The sequence below is a fragment of the Centruroides sculpturatus genome, unplaced genomic scaffold, assembly GCF_000671375.1.
Source record: "Centruroides sculpturatus isolate CEXI.00-Female unplaced genomic scaffold, Cexi_2.0 scaffold48, whole genome shotgun sequence".
Taxonomy (NCBI): domain Eukaryota; kingdom Metazoa; phylum Arthropoda; class Arachnida; order Scorpiones; family Buthidae; genus Centruroides; species Centruroides sculpturatus.
In genome coordinates this window covers 532678-547495 of record NW_019384294.1, presented here as the reverse complement: position 1 = coordinate 547495, position 14818 = coordinate 532678, and the positions used below count along the sequence as shown (strand labels likewise).

Genomic DNA, 14818 nt, shown 5'->3' with positions numbered 1-14818 from the left:
TGTTTAAGAGATTTGCTCTTAATTTATGTTAAATTGTAAGTTTTTATTTTTTTAAATGAAATTTTAAACTAAATAACATTTAAAATAAAAATAAAAATATTAAAAATTTATATTTTTTATCGTTTAAAAATGACATTACTTGTAGCAGTTTATTCATTTATTTATTTATTAAACTGAATTCATTTTAATAAAAAGGACACCTATGTAAATTGAATAGTTTGTTTTTAAAATTAATTCAATAATTTTATATATGAATTCTGAATTAATTTGTTTATTTTATTATAAAGTATAAAATAAATTTGTACTATTTTATTTCTATATTATCATATTTTGTCTAAATTCATGTCTAGTGACACATTTCTTTCTTGAATAAATTCTCATGAGAAAATTAAATCATAATTTCTATTCAAAAACTCGTTTATAACATTAACAATTCTATAATAAAGATAACTGATTCAATTTAATTTCATTTTATATTTTTCTTTTTATATTTATTAATTTTTCTTTGTGAAGGTATCTCCCAAATGCTTTAACATGCCATTAAGCTTTACTGTCTGCACATTACCTATAATTTTGAATTTAATATTAAATTTGATAAATGTTGTTTTCAATACTCTTTGTGTACCTAATAAAAATAATATTTTTAAAGTTTGATTATTATTTTTTGTATAATAAATATTTACAAAACTTTAAAGTCTTTCATGGATTTATAAAGTTTATTTTGATGTTGCAATTTAATTGTCGCCATTTATGAATTTTTTTCTGTATCTATTCTTAATAAGAGCATTTAAAATACTGTTATAATTAGTTTCTCAAACAGCAGCTCGCGAACCACCTAAAATAATGAAAATTTTTCCCCCTTTAAAATTAGTATTTTGCCTTTTAATACTTCAGTTAATTATAATAAATACTTTTATATATGTAAATATTTGAAGAATGTTATGAAAAACTTAACTGTCTCTGATTATATTGAATTTTATGGTCTATTTTGAAATTTTATATTAAATTTATTTTATATTTACGTGTCACGAGAAAAGTTATTTCGTGTAGTTTGATTCATTGCCTTTGTGTAAATCTTTGAAAAATATAGATAAATAAATAAATGAAATATTGTTAAATCGTTGTATGTATAATTCAAGTTTCAATTTAGAACTTAGATTATCAGAAAATTTACGAAAAAATAATAATGAATATCGGAAAGTTTATGATGAAAGTAAGAGATTATGTATATAAGGAAATACATAATTTTTACGTGTTTATAAATTATAATTATGCTTTTTAAATTTTAATCTTTCTTTTAAAGTTATATAGACTTTCCAAATAATAAAAGATGAAAGAAATTTAAGGTATAAAAATTCAGTTAATCCCGTGATGCGGAAGATAAATACGCAGCATCCATTTTAATAATAATGCAATCATATTATATATCTCATCAATAATGATTATACTTAAAATATATATTTTTAAATATATATAAAGTAATTAATTTTAAAAAATAGCATCTATTTTTAACATTCGTTTTGATTTCAATTGAAAAAGTGTTCTTTGTAGCATCAATTCTTTAAACTTTATTATAGCTGAGTTTGTATAAGTATATACAGCACTTTTTGATCAGTAAATTGACATTATGGAATTTCGAATTCTTCTTTCTGGTTTTATAGAATAGTACAAAGATACGAAAAGAATAGCACGTGCTCTTGTTGAAACTTTTATTTTGACGTTCAAAAGGTTCCTACTTTGATCTAATAATCCACAGCGTATAGAAGGTAATTTTGTGAAGTATAACTAGGAAATTGAATTCTTTCCAAAAAATTTTCCGAAGAAATGTGTGTGAGGATTTTATATCATTATATATAACAATAACCCATCATAAAAGAATACTAGATCTTGAATAACTATTAAATTTTACATTTTAATTTTTCCTTCTCTTTTATTATAGGTTCTTCTTTGAAGTATTAATAATCAATTTACAATAAAACTTCACAGATATTTAAGTAGAAAGATTAAAAAATAAGATTTTAAACTAAAATTCTTATCTTCGTCGTCGTCTTCTTCTCCTCTCTCTCTCTCTCTCTCTCTCTATTGGTTTTACATTAATTATAGAAAGAAAATTAAGGTTAATATCGCAAACCTGGAGTACGAATAGACAGGAAAGAGTACAGAAGTGGAAGTTTTACGTTCGCCTGGACAACGTGTATCCATTTGATAATTAGCTAATATATATTCAAATCGTGGCTCCTAATAGGAACAATCCCACAGCTACTCGTTATTGAACGACTGTCATTACATTTAGCATGCAAAAGTACTCGAAGTTGGTGTATTGAAGGGGACGAATATAAAGATATTCCGTTTGTAACTATCCTAGAGATGAAAGAAATTTTCCACAATAAACATATCTAATTGTTCTTTCGAACAATGAAATTTTATGTACAAAACTTCTTTAAAATTTGTCCTTTTGTGTATCTTGTTAATTAAGAGTAATTCGTAATGAAATCGTGAATTACATTCTCTTAAGATAATTTTATCAGAATAATCGATCGGTTATCTTTAAAAGTAATATTTTAGAAATTTATTTTTTTTAAGTTAGTTTAAAATAATGTATATTTGTTTAATTTTTAAAAAATTAATATTAATTTTGCAATTTATTTAACGTGAATTCCGTATAAAATTTCTTATAACGATTAGATAATTTCTCATTTTTTTATTATATAAAACTGAATAATTTTAATATAAATTGAAAAATACGGGAAAAAATTTTATTTTATACAAATAATGAAAAATTATAAAACACTTTATATGTATATATATTTATATATAATAAAGAAAAACATGTCTCTTCGCAAATAAAGATGGCTTTTGGATGGTAATTTAAGTCACTCACAATATACACAACGAATTATTCCAATCATTTTTTTTTTGTTTTTGTTATTGTAAACATCATAATTTCACAATATCTTCACAAAATATGTCATCATTGTCATCGTCATCATCATCATCACCATCATCATTAATATGCTTCAACTAACAGCTGTAATATTTACAAAGATACACTATTACATTGATTGACAACATATTTTGCCTCCATCTTCATATAACAACTACCATAAGTTTTTGGTTGATGCATGATTTACTATGTTACAATGATTTAAAAAACTATTTTTCTGACATAAATTAGAAGATAGCTATATATTGGACACGTGTTTTTTTTTTCTTCGATTTTTTAACATCCACACAACTTATAATTTTTTTTTAGTCCTGAGTATAATCTAAGTCTGTCGACAATTTGATTTTTTGGAAGAAATGGTTTGAAAGAACACATTCGATTGGTCTGAAAAGTCACAACTGACCACCATTTAAAACTTTTTCTTTTTTTTTTCTTTTTTTTGTTTTTTGCTTCATTTATAAATGAGGGAAGATGATGGCAATCTAAAATGCCTAGCGCTGAGGAACATAACCAACGTATGTTATCTATAGCTGTCTGCACATATTGGACTTGTCCTAAGTACTATACATCTGCAGTACTTCCAGACAAAATTTCAGAACTTGTATTCATTCACTCTTGAACACAAAAATTAAGCATTATTACGTTGCTGGTATCATAAACACGATTGCGTTGACTAATGTTAATAATGGTATCCATCTCCAAAGACTCCTACAGGTGCATCCTTTGTTAGTATCTATAAATACAGTTATTATAAATTTACATAAAAAAATAATTAAATAAATTATCAAATTTATCTTCATATTATTTAATTTATAAAATATATATTAAAAAAATATAAATTTTAAAGCAATTTAATAATTAAATAATTATTAATATATGTTTATTAAATATTAAATTATCAATATTTATGAATTTATTTTAACTTAAAACTTTATTTATTTATTTATTGAGAAGAAGTTCGAAATTAAATAATAAAATGATTTTAAAAATATAAATATAACTTTGAAATTTATTGTTAAATCAGCAAGAATTTACTTTTTAAATATATAAATAAAAATTTCTTTATAACTTAAATAAATATAACAACTGAAGGTCTAATAAATAATATAAATTAGATTATGTGTGGAAGGAGGAGTAAAACATTAGATTATAACTCCTTAGTAAAGAGCATTAAGCACCTGAAAAGCGTATAAATTTAAAGAATTTATTTATTTTTTAGATGAAAACAGCTTATAAATATAATAAATAATTTATTTATTTATTATTTAATATAATATATATATTAATTTATAGCGTTTAAGCTTATGATATTCGAATAAATTAAGCATGGATAAATTGGAGCAATGAATCAAAAGTTTCTTGATTAAATAAAACTCCAATGATAAAATTAATAAATTATAAAATTAATTTGCTTAAAAATATTATCTAATTAAATTAAGTCTTATCTGATTCAAAATATAATTATTTACTCATAAATCAACAAGTAAATAATAAGCTGTAAAATTATAGTCGAGAGATTAGGACTTATGATAGAAACATTGAGATAGGACTATTCTATAAAATTTTAGCCATAAATATTCTTAAAATTTGCTGTATATAATTTAATAAAGACATATTTTCTATTATTAATCCTTACCTTGTTTTCTGTTAGGTTTTCGTATGGAAGGATTATATGACCTTTCAGTTTCTTTTGTTAAGGAATCATCAGACATTCCATAACGTCCTTCTATAGGAAAAATAATCTCGATTGTATGTCTTAATAGACATACCTTATGTCTTTCTTCTGTACTACACTCAGTTCTTTTTTTTCTACATTTTTTTTTCTTCTAAAATTATTAGGATATAATAAAAAAAAAATCTTACCTTCTCTTCTTTCTGCAGAACCCCTCAAGACATTATGTTTCATTCCTTGATCATCTTCTAGCGTGAGAATTTAGGTTAAAAACGAATATTACTATTTTTATTGCATCGTCAAAACAGAAATTCTTTGCTATCTGTCTATCCCTCATTTATAAAAACATAATTTGTTTTAAAAAATTAAATTAAAATCCTAAAAACTCATATATTTTAAAAAAAATCTCTTAAATTTTTAAAAAAGAATTGATTTTTAATTACGAAAGTGTATTGCTTTAAACTTTTTCAAATAAATTTTTTTCTGTAGTTTAATTTTTAATTAAATTTAAAGATAAAAATCTTTAAATTATTGAACTTTAATATATAAACATAGAAAATTAGTTTTATTTATTTATTTTTATTAATAAAAGCTTTAAATTTAGACTGTTTAAACAATAGAACGATCACTACAACAAAATTGAGCTGTAATATTTCTTTAAATATTTATTCATACATCATTAAGTAAGTTAAATTATTAAGTAGTTAACCAATCAGTATCCATTATAAATTGCTGGAGATAAAATATATCTTTATCTACAATAAAATACATTTTACTCAATGTAATTATAGTGAAATTCTCTCGATACATATAGCAGTAATTTCTAGTTATGCAATTTAATTCCTCCCTAAAGAATATTACTTAGTTACGTCTATTAGATTCAATGCAAAGCTCAATGGACGAACAGACAGCAGGGAATTTCAATCTTGAAGATTCACATTCAATACTTAACAATTCATTAAAAGAATATTAATTTATCTTAAGAAAATGAGAGAAAAATCTTTATATAATAAGATTCTTTCAATAAATTTGCATCCAAATCAAGAAAAATCATTATATTTGTATCGTAGAGTAAACACAAATTAAGAAAAATTTACACTCTTAATATAGAAAAACAAAAATCCTTTTAGGATAAAGGATGGAAACTTTTCAAAAATTGGAGATTCTTTTAAGGATAAAGAAGAAATAAAAAGTTTTTTTTTTAAATCTAAGAAAATTATGCATGCGTCTAGAATGATTTTATTTTAACCATACCAAGCCAATAAAGAATTTTGGAAGGGAAGATAGACATGGGAGTGATTCACACTTCACTAGAATCTCAATATTATCAAAACGAAATGAGAAAAGGGTGTTTGTTTAAAATATCTTCTTCAATCTCGTATTTCGTATTCTTTCAATCGTATTGCCTTTTTCTTCCTCCTCCTCTTCTTCTTTATTTTTTTATTATTAATTTTTTTTATCAAAAATTTTTTTATTGAAGTTTTGATAGGAACTTTTTATATATATTAAATTCTTAATAAAATTAAATAATTCATTAAAATTTTATAAAATAAAATCCAGAAATTATTTTCGAACTTCTTCATTTTAATTGGCAAACCGAACGAAGCAATTATTTCAACATGTAACAATCCACTTAAGGAAATTTACTAAGTTTTTACTAAATTACAACTTATTAAAATAATTTTTTTTTATTTTTGATTTATTTTAAGACGTTTATAACAATTCAAAGTCATTATACAAAATTTACAATTAAATGAACCTCAAGATCACACTTAAGACAAAAAAACAATGTAGAAAATTACTTAAATTTGGTTGATATAATTATTTTAACAGCTTTAAAAGTTCAAAAAATTATAATCATACAAAATTATTTTTATATATTTATAAAGAATTTTTATAAAAAAAATATAATAAACAGTATAATGCCATGTTACATGTATGAGTCATACATACAAAATTTTATATATATTATAAAATATTTATATATCAGCTTATATATATAAGCGAATAGTAATGTAGAGTTAAATATACGCATTTTAATATATTATTCATTTAAATTCTTTTCATAAGACAAGATTTACAAAAATCAGATCTTTATTGGAATTTACTAGATATAAAAAGTAATTTAAATAAACAATTATTCATACTTTTAATTTTATAAAAATCCTTTAGTCACTTTATACTCAAGAAAAATCAATAAATGAATAACTTATTTTCATTTTTTTTCTCTCCCCCTCTCCTTACTTTTCTAATCTGCATTTTACAGTTTTACATATTGCATTATTCAAAATTTTATATATTTTTCTCTTAGCTTTTTTGCATGAAATTCGTCAAAGAAGTGATATATATTTTATTTCAACCCTTTTCTATATTCTCAGAATTTACAATAACTATATTTAAACTATTCCTTCACTTTATACAGGAGAATAACAACAAAAAAAAACCACATTGATCTACTCTATAAAAGTGTATTTATACACATAGGTCTAAAAAAATTACTCATAAGTTATTAAATAATAAATAAATAAATATGTTCTGAATTCGGCGAACTCTAAAAACCCGTACTCTGAGGTCACAGAGTTCCCTGTGCCTTTTCGCAAAGGTTCCTTTTATTTCGCAGTTTATCTCTCACCATTTCTTTCCACGAAGCCCGTTTCGTGATTGTTACTTCGCACAGTTCGTATCTTACAGATCTCTCTCCCTGATACTTCGAACTCTCAGTACTGCTAAATCTGCCTTAGGATCGAAGCGCAATGTAAGATTATTCGACTTGTCTTTCCAGAAATCTGGCGAACAGAGGAAACTCACTCAACCTGCTCAACGATATATATAGCTTCTCCCTAGCACCGTCGTTGTTTTACAACAGCGATATTATTCGTCTGTCAAGGATTTAAATCCTGGAAGTCCGGATCTTGTATCTCGGACGATCATACGGAGGAGTCTAAGAATTCTTTCTATGAAATAAATGATTCGCGCTTCCGACTTATATTTTACCAATTTTCAAAGGACCATTGATTTTCGTCTATGTTTATGGGCTACTACTTCTAATACTCTTATAATCAAAGTCATTAAAAAATTTCTAAAACAAATCATCTGTTAAACTTTCCAACTTATCATTTGCCAATTCTCCTGCTGATATCGCTCGTCCACGACTCGGTCTCCCAAAGTACACGATAGAGTTATGTAAAATTTTTAATGGTTTACTTCCGTATGCATATTTTAGAATAAGTGTTCTTATTTCATTACTCGTAATAACTGTTGTTTTTCTATACCCTATTTAGACTTAATTGCTATTATTGCGAAAGACTGACTTTTATAAATTCAATTTGAAACGTTGAAAATGTTTTGTATTTACAATATTTTATATTTAAACAACATTATACAACGTTTAAGGAATTTTTTAGTTTAAAAAATGAAAGATGACGTATAAACGTAAACTTACATTTTTCATTTTTATTATTATGAGATTCCGGATAAGGTCCGAGGTCCGAATTAAAACTTTGTTTAAAAGTTTTCCACTTGGGAAAGGAAAGCTCTTCGCGTTGTGTTTATCTTACGAAAAGCGATTTGGAGATAAAAAGTTGGAGANTATATATATTAATTTATTTATGTGTAAAAAATTTAAAATTTATTCAAATAAAAATTCTAATTTAATAAAAAAATTTTTTTATATATTTATTTTAATCTTTTCTTTAATGTTTGCTTGTGAAAATCTATCAAAATTTATCAAAAAATATCAAAATGAAAGTGGAAATGGCTGAAAGTGCTGACTTGGTCAATTCCTGTGAAACTATTCTGCTGATGGAAGATGTATGCGTGGTTATAGAACAAATTCAAAAACGATGGGAGTAGTTATATATTCCTTAGTTCGCATGAATAATGAATAAGCTTTTGCAAGGAGCAACGATAAGAGTTTTCTGTTGTTTTTACATGTCTCACAGCTACCAATTGGACAATTATACGAACCATAAGTCGAACTGATGATTTTCTTAAATTATTATTTATCATCTTAAATTTTTTTATAAGCTGTAACATACTTTTCTACACCTTACTCCATAAAGAAAACTTAAAATTGTTATATTTTAGACTGTTTAAACAATAGAACGATCACTACAACAAAATTGAGCTGTAATATTTCTTTAAATATTTATTCATACATCATTAAGTAAGTTAAATTATTAAGTAGTTAACCAATCAGTATCCATTATAAATTGCTGGAGATAAAATATATCTTTATCTACAATAAAATACATTTTACTCAATGTAATTATAGTGAAATTCTCTCGATACATATAGCAGTAATTTCTAGTTATGCAATTTAATTCCTCCCTAAAGAATATTACTTAGTTACGTCTATTAGATTCAATGCAAAGCTCAATGGACGAACAGACAGCAGGGAATTTCAATCTTGAAGATTCACATTCAATACTTAACAATTCATTAAAAGAATATTAATTTATCTTAAGAAAATGAGAGAAAAATCTTTATATAATAAGATTCTTTCAATAAATTTGCATCCAAATCAAGAAAAATCATTATATTTGTATCGTAGAGTAAACACAAATTAAGAAAAATTTACACTCTTAATATAGAAAAACAAAAATCCTTTTAGGATAAAGGATGGAAACTTTTCAAAAATTGGAGATTCTTTTAAGGATAAAGAAGAAATAAAAAGTTTTTTTTTTAAATCTAAGAAAATTATGCATGCGTCTAGAATGATTTTATTTTAACCATACCAAGCCAATAAAGAATTTTGGAAGGGAAGATAGACATGGGAGTGATTCACACTTCACTAGAATCTCAATATTATCAAAACGAAATGAGAAAAGGGTGTTTGTTTAAAATATCTTCTTCAATCTCGTATTTCGTATTCTTTCAATCGTATTGCCTTTTTCTTCCTCCTCCTCTTCTTCTTTATTTTTTTATTATTAATTTTTTTTATCAAAAATTTTTTTATTGAAGTTTTGATAGGAACTTTTTATATATATTAAATTCTTAATAAAATTAAATAATTCATTAAAATTTTATAAAATAAAATCCAGAAATTATTTTCGAACTTCTTCATTTTAATTGGCAAACCGAACGAAGCAATTATTTCAACATGTAACAATCCACTTAAGGAAATTTACTAAGTTTTTACTAAATTACAACTTATTAAAATAATTTTTTTTTATTTTTGATTTATTTTAAGACGTTTATAACAATTCAAAGTCATTATACAAAATTTACAATTAAATGAACCTCAAGATCACACTTAAGACAAAAAAACAATGTAGAAAATTACTTAAATTTGGTTGATATAATTATTTTAACAGCTTTAAAAGTTCAAAAAATTATAATCATACAAAATTATTTTTATATATTTATAAAGAATTTTTATAAAAAAAATATAATAAACAGTATAATGCCATGTTACATGTATGAGTCATACATACAAAATTTTATATATATTATAAAATATTTATATATCAGCTTATATATATAAGCGAATAGTAATGTAGAGTTAAATATACGCATTTTAATATATTATTCATTTAAATTCTTTTCATAAGACAAGATTTACAAAAATCAGATCTTTATTGGAATTTACTAGATATAAAAAGTAATTTAAATAAACAATTATTCATACTTTTAATTTTATAAAAATCCTTTAGTCACTTTATACTCAAGAAAAATCAATAAATGAATAACTTATTTTCATTTTTTTTCTCTCCCCCTCTCCTTACTTTTCTAATCTGCATTTTACAGTTTTACATATTGCATTATTCAAAATTTTATATATTTTTCTCTTAGCTTTTTTGCATGAAATTCGTCAAAGAAGTGATATATATTTTATTTCAACCCTTTTCTATATTCTCAGAATTTACAATAACTATATTTAAACTATTCCTTCACTTTATACAGGAGAATAACAACAAAAAAAAACCACATTGATCTACTCTATAAAAGTGTATTTATACACATAGGTCTAAAAAAATTACTCATAAGTTATTAAATAATAAATAAATAAATATGTTCTGAATTCGGCGAACTCTAAAAACCCGTACTCTGAGGTCACAGAGTTCNTTTTTTTTGTAAATTTAGTTGGAGAAGAAATAAATAACATGTATATAAATGTATAAAAAAATTTAAAAAAGAGAAAATTAAATAATCGATAATAAGTAAACAAGAAAATAAAAAAAACTATATATTATTTTTAAATAATTTTTTTTTATGAAGAAAGACTTGTTGGATGTCACATTATACAAGAATAAATCCACGAAGATTAAATAATCCGTCGTTATATATATATAAGTTTTAATAAATTTGACATTTTTCTCTTAAAAAAATTAATGTCAGAATAAAATTCTGTGAAGAATCCTTCTTGGAAAACAGAAAACATAACATGTAGATGCGTATACAGTAAACACTTGTGACAAGAAACAACATGGTTCAACCACGTTTAAATATATATATATAGTAATATTTTAAATGTAACTTTTGTAATTAATTAAAGTAACTAAATAGCACATTTTGTATGAAAGCTTTCTAATTAATTCGAAAACATTATTGCTTTCGTTTTAACTGTCTAGTCTTGTTTGTAAGCAATTTATCGATTATTTCTACACGGATTATCCTATAGAGATAATAGGATTAGAGCAAAATTTTTGAAAGATGTTCAGATTAGGATAGAACCTAGGCATTAAACATAATCCAAGCTGTCAAAGTACTGTGTTAAAATGATTATCTGATTAAAAGCAATATCTATACTAACCGATGGTAGCTAGGGACTTAGAAAATTTTCAAAAATGTCAAAAGTTATATAAAAGATATTTTAATATTTTTTTATATAACCTTTTTTTTGTTATAAACTCTTTCAATTATGAATTTCTGTACGTAAATCCATCAAATCAATAATGCTTTTCTAACAAAGTTTTAGAGGTTTATAGATTAAACAGTTTTAACTTTTAATAAATGCAATTTAGATTTTTTAAAATAATCTACCGCGTGATATTTTAGTTATAACAATGAATAAATTTATTAAATAGTAATACATGCATGCAATATTTAAAATTTCTATGTAGAAAATGAGTATCAGAGATCATCTATCGATCGCATTTATTAATAATTTATTTATATTTTTTAAAGCGTTGCTAACATATATTTTATCAAGATTATCATCAAATAATTTATAAATAAATTGGCATAAGAGTGAAGAATTAAATTCGATACAATTTAAATAAATCATAAGTAAAATGTATATTTGATTTACGCTGTTCTAATTTGTTATATATAAAAGTATATTTTACAATGTACCATTGAAAAATATCAATATAATATATTAATAAACATTTTCATATCTAAGAAATGTTCTGTGTATAAAAGCTATAGTTAATTAGTTATGTATATTATACAAGAACATACTTGACTAAACTGGGCCAAACACCGATAGATATAAAGATAAATAAATAAATATAAAGTAAATAAAACAAAGAAGTTAATGACTAACAAGGTACAAATACATGTACTGTGCAAGTCTATGAGGCTTGCACAGAAATCCCACTAAATGAATTGTAAAGCTTATAGTGCGTTGATCATCATGTAATTTTTAAGATGTAATACATAAACGATATTATAAGTAAATATCAGCAATAACAATAATTATTTTAAATAATTTTAATACACTTAAATTTTAAAAAATATCAAATTCGTTGTTTTTCGAGATTGGGAGTGAGGAATATAAAGGTGGCTCCATCTCACAATCCCTATATTACAGTGTATTTACATACACATCATGATTAAATTCTACATTTGGTTATGTTTATCGGGTTATAGGATGGGAAGATAGTAGAGTGAGGCCATCCCCTAAGACGTCATCAAAATGTATTGTCATTGGACTTAGGTATCTCCTCAAGGTTTTATCCTTCCATCTTAATTAGATGTGGACAAAATCTGAATTGCACGATTTTTGACATAATACAAAGCAAGTTAAATAAAAGTGTTTAATAATAATAATACTTTAATAGTTTATTAACATGCTTTATTGTATCATGTTTCATTGTATAAAAAGAATTCTATAAAATGAATATTTTCCTGTATAATCCTGAATAAAAATTTATTGTAATTTTTAAATAATCATCTATGATATTTTAAAAATATTTAATAAAAAAGAAGGATTCAAAATTTATATTTAAAAATTACATTTTTTAAATTGAAATATATAATTTCGTTTACATAACTAAGTCCATTATTACGTAACAATCTTTATAAAAATATTTTCCGATGATATCTAACGAACATTGAAGAGAACAACCTATGTTTACAGGAATTTTCCTTATTACAATTTATTATTTACAACATTATTTTCCAATTAGTGTTTGGCTATCCGTCCAAAAAAATAAGAAAAAACAAACAATTCTCCTAAGTTATTTTCGTGGTCGTCTACAATGTTAAAAGGAGTTGTTCCAAATAAAAACGGCTGAGAAACATTGGTTTACTGGAATTATCTTCTAAGACTATGGTAAGCTTATATTCTTACACTTTATCCGGTATTGGTCCACTACAACAATTTTATTTTTTAACTTTTATAAATCTATCAATTCTACTTCAATTCTTCTTAGTTTCTTACCGTTAAAATAATAAATAAATTGAAGTAAATATTGTAAGAAATTTAAAAATGTATATAAAAAATAAATTATTTAAATATTTAATCAATTTACTAGTAATTAATTACTGGGGAAAAATAATAACGTAAAAGAAAGTAAAATTCATTAGTTAAAAATGTAAACAATAAATTATTCTGAAGCAAGCTTATAAACACATTTTATACTTCTATGACCAGAAGGAAATTGGATTAACTTAAACTGGATAGAAAAGACATTCGTTTATCTTGATAGACACAGTTGAGAAAATTTCTCATTGATCAATGAAATTTTATGACATTGCAAACTAAATCTAAGCATAATAAATATTGTTATAATATCGATCAAACTTTATGTATTAATTTAAGTTTTTACGCATTTAGATCCACATTTTTTAAAAATAAATTTAATGAAAAAATAAAAGTAAAGTAGTTTTTAGTTAATAGATAAGAACAATTACAGTAAAAAATTATCTCTTATTAAATTTAACTGTGAATATTTAAAGAGTGGTAGCTTCATTATCTCAATGATAAGTTAGAAATACTTAAAGTTTAAATAATTTTTCTTATTTTAATTGCTTTTTCATGTTTTAATTAAAATTTTTATTGGTCTTATTTCATTAAAACACTTTCACAATGTTATTTATTATACATAAAATTGATTTTATTATTATTATTATTATTGCTATTATTAGGGGTACAGCCTACTCAAGGATCTAAGGTGAAGAAAAATTAGAAAATTATTGTTAATTCATAAAAAATTAAATTATATATTTATAAACATAACTTTAAATTTTTAAACGAATCGTTTTTAATTATTAAATTTTTATTTAATTTTATTAAAAAGAAAAATAAGATAAAAATATAATTTTATTAAAGAAAATTATTTATTCCTGATGCAAAAGAGATTATTATTTGTTCACTATCTGATATAAAAAATATTAAAAATTTATTCATTTAAATAATAAATTTGAATAAAGAAAGTATAAAAATTCAAATTTTCTAATTTTTTTACAAAATAAAATTTGTATATTTATAACTGAAATATAAGATTATAACTTTACTCATATTTACTTGAAGCTTATATGCATTGAATTCAATTATAAAACAGGATAGAAATTATACAAAAGTAAAAAGAATATAAAGGAAAAAAATGATCAAAATAATAATTACAATACTAAATATGAAAATGCTTTACACTTCTAACAAGATAAAATGAATTAGAATTTAAAATTTAAAGCACTTTCTTAAACATAAGTGAAATATTTCGTATCTACAATTTGAATGTAAAATTTTATTAATAAAGGGTGGCCCAGAAATAACAGGACAGTTATGATATGTTATTATTATTCTACTTATTAATTAAGTTTTCTTCTATTTTCTTAATTGATAATTATTTTAATTATATAGATTTCAAAATCCCCAAACGGTGAAAGATTAGAAATATGGAAACTGTAATAAACTCATTGATGACAAGAGATGATGAATGCATTGATGTTAATGGACAACACTTTAGACAATTGTTTTACTTGGCTAGATATTATATTCTGCACATATATTAAATTTTTCTATTTTAATATCG

General features: G+C 23.2%; 1 protein-coding gene across 3 annotated transcripts in view; it reads right to left on the bottom strand.

Moving 5' to 3' along the window:
* Window positions 1-2754: 2754 nt before the first annotated feature.
* The window catches only part of LOC111619377 (lachesin-like), a 66901-nt gene continuing 54837 nt past the window's right edge, over window positions 2755-14818 (bottom strand). For 2 of the 3 annotated variants that reach the window (XM_023361236.1, XM_023361110.1), the window contains 3 exons: window positions 4808-4864; window positions 4581-4670; window positions 2755-3677 (listed from right to left, as the gene is read on the bottom strand). In XM_023361236.1, coding sequence (XP_023217004.1) covers window positions 3583-3677; window positions 4581-4670; window positions 4808-4864 — 242 coding nt within the window. In that variant the 3' untranslated portion in view covers window positions 2755-3582. The remainder of the gene's footprint in view (window positions 3678-4580; window positions 4671-4807; window positions 4865-14818) is intronic. The other variant, XM_023361181.1, reaches the window with a different exon arrangement.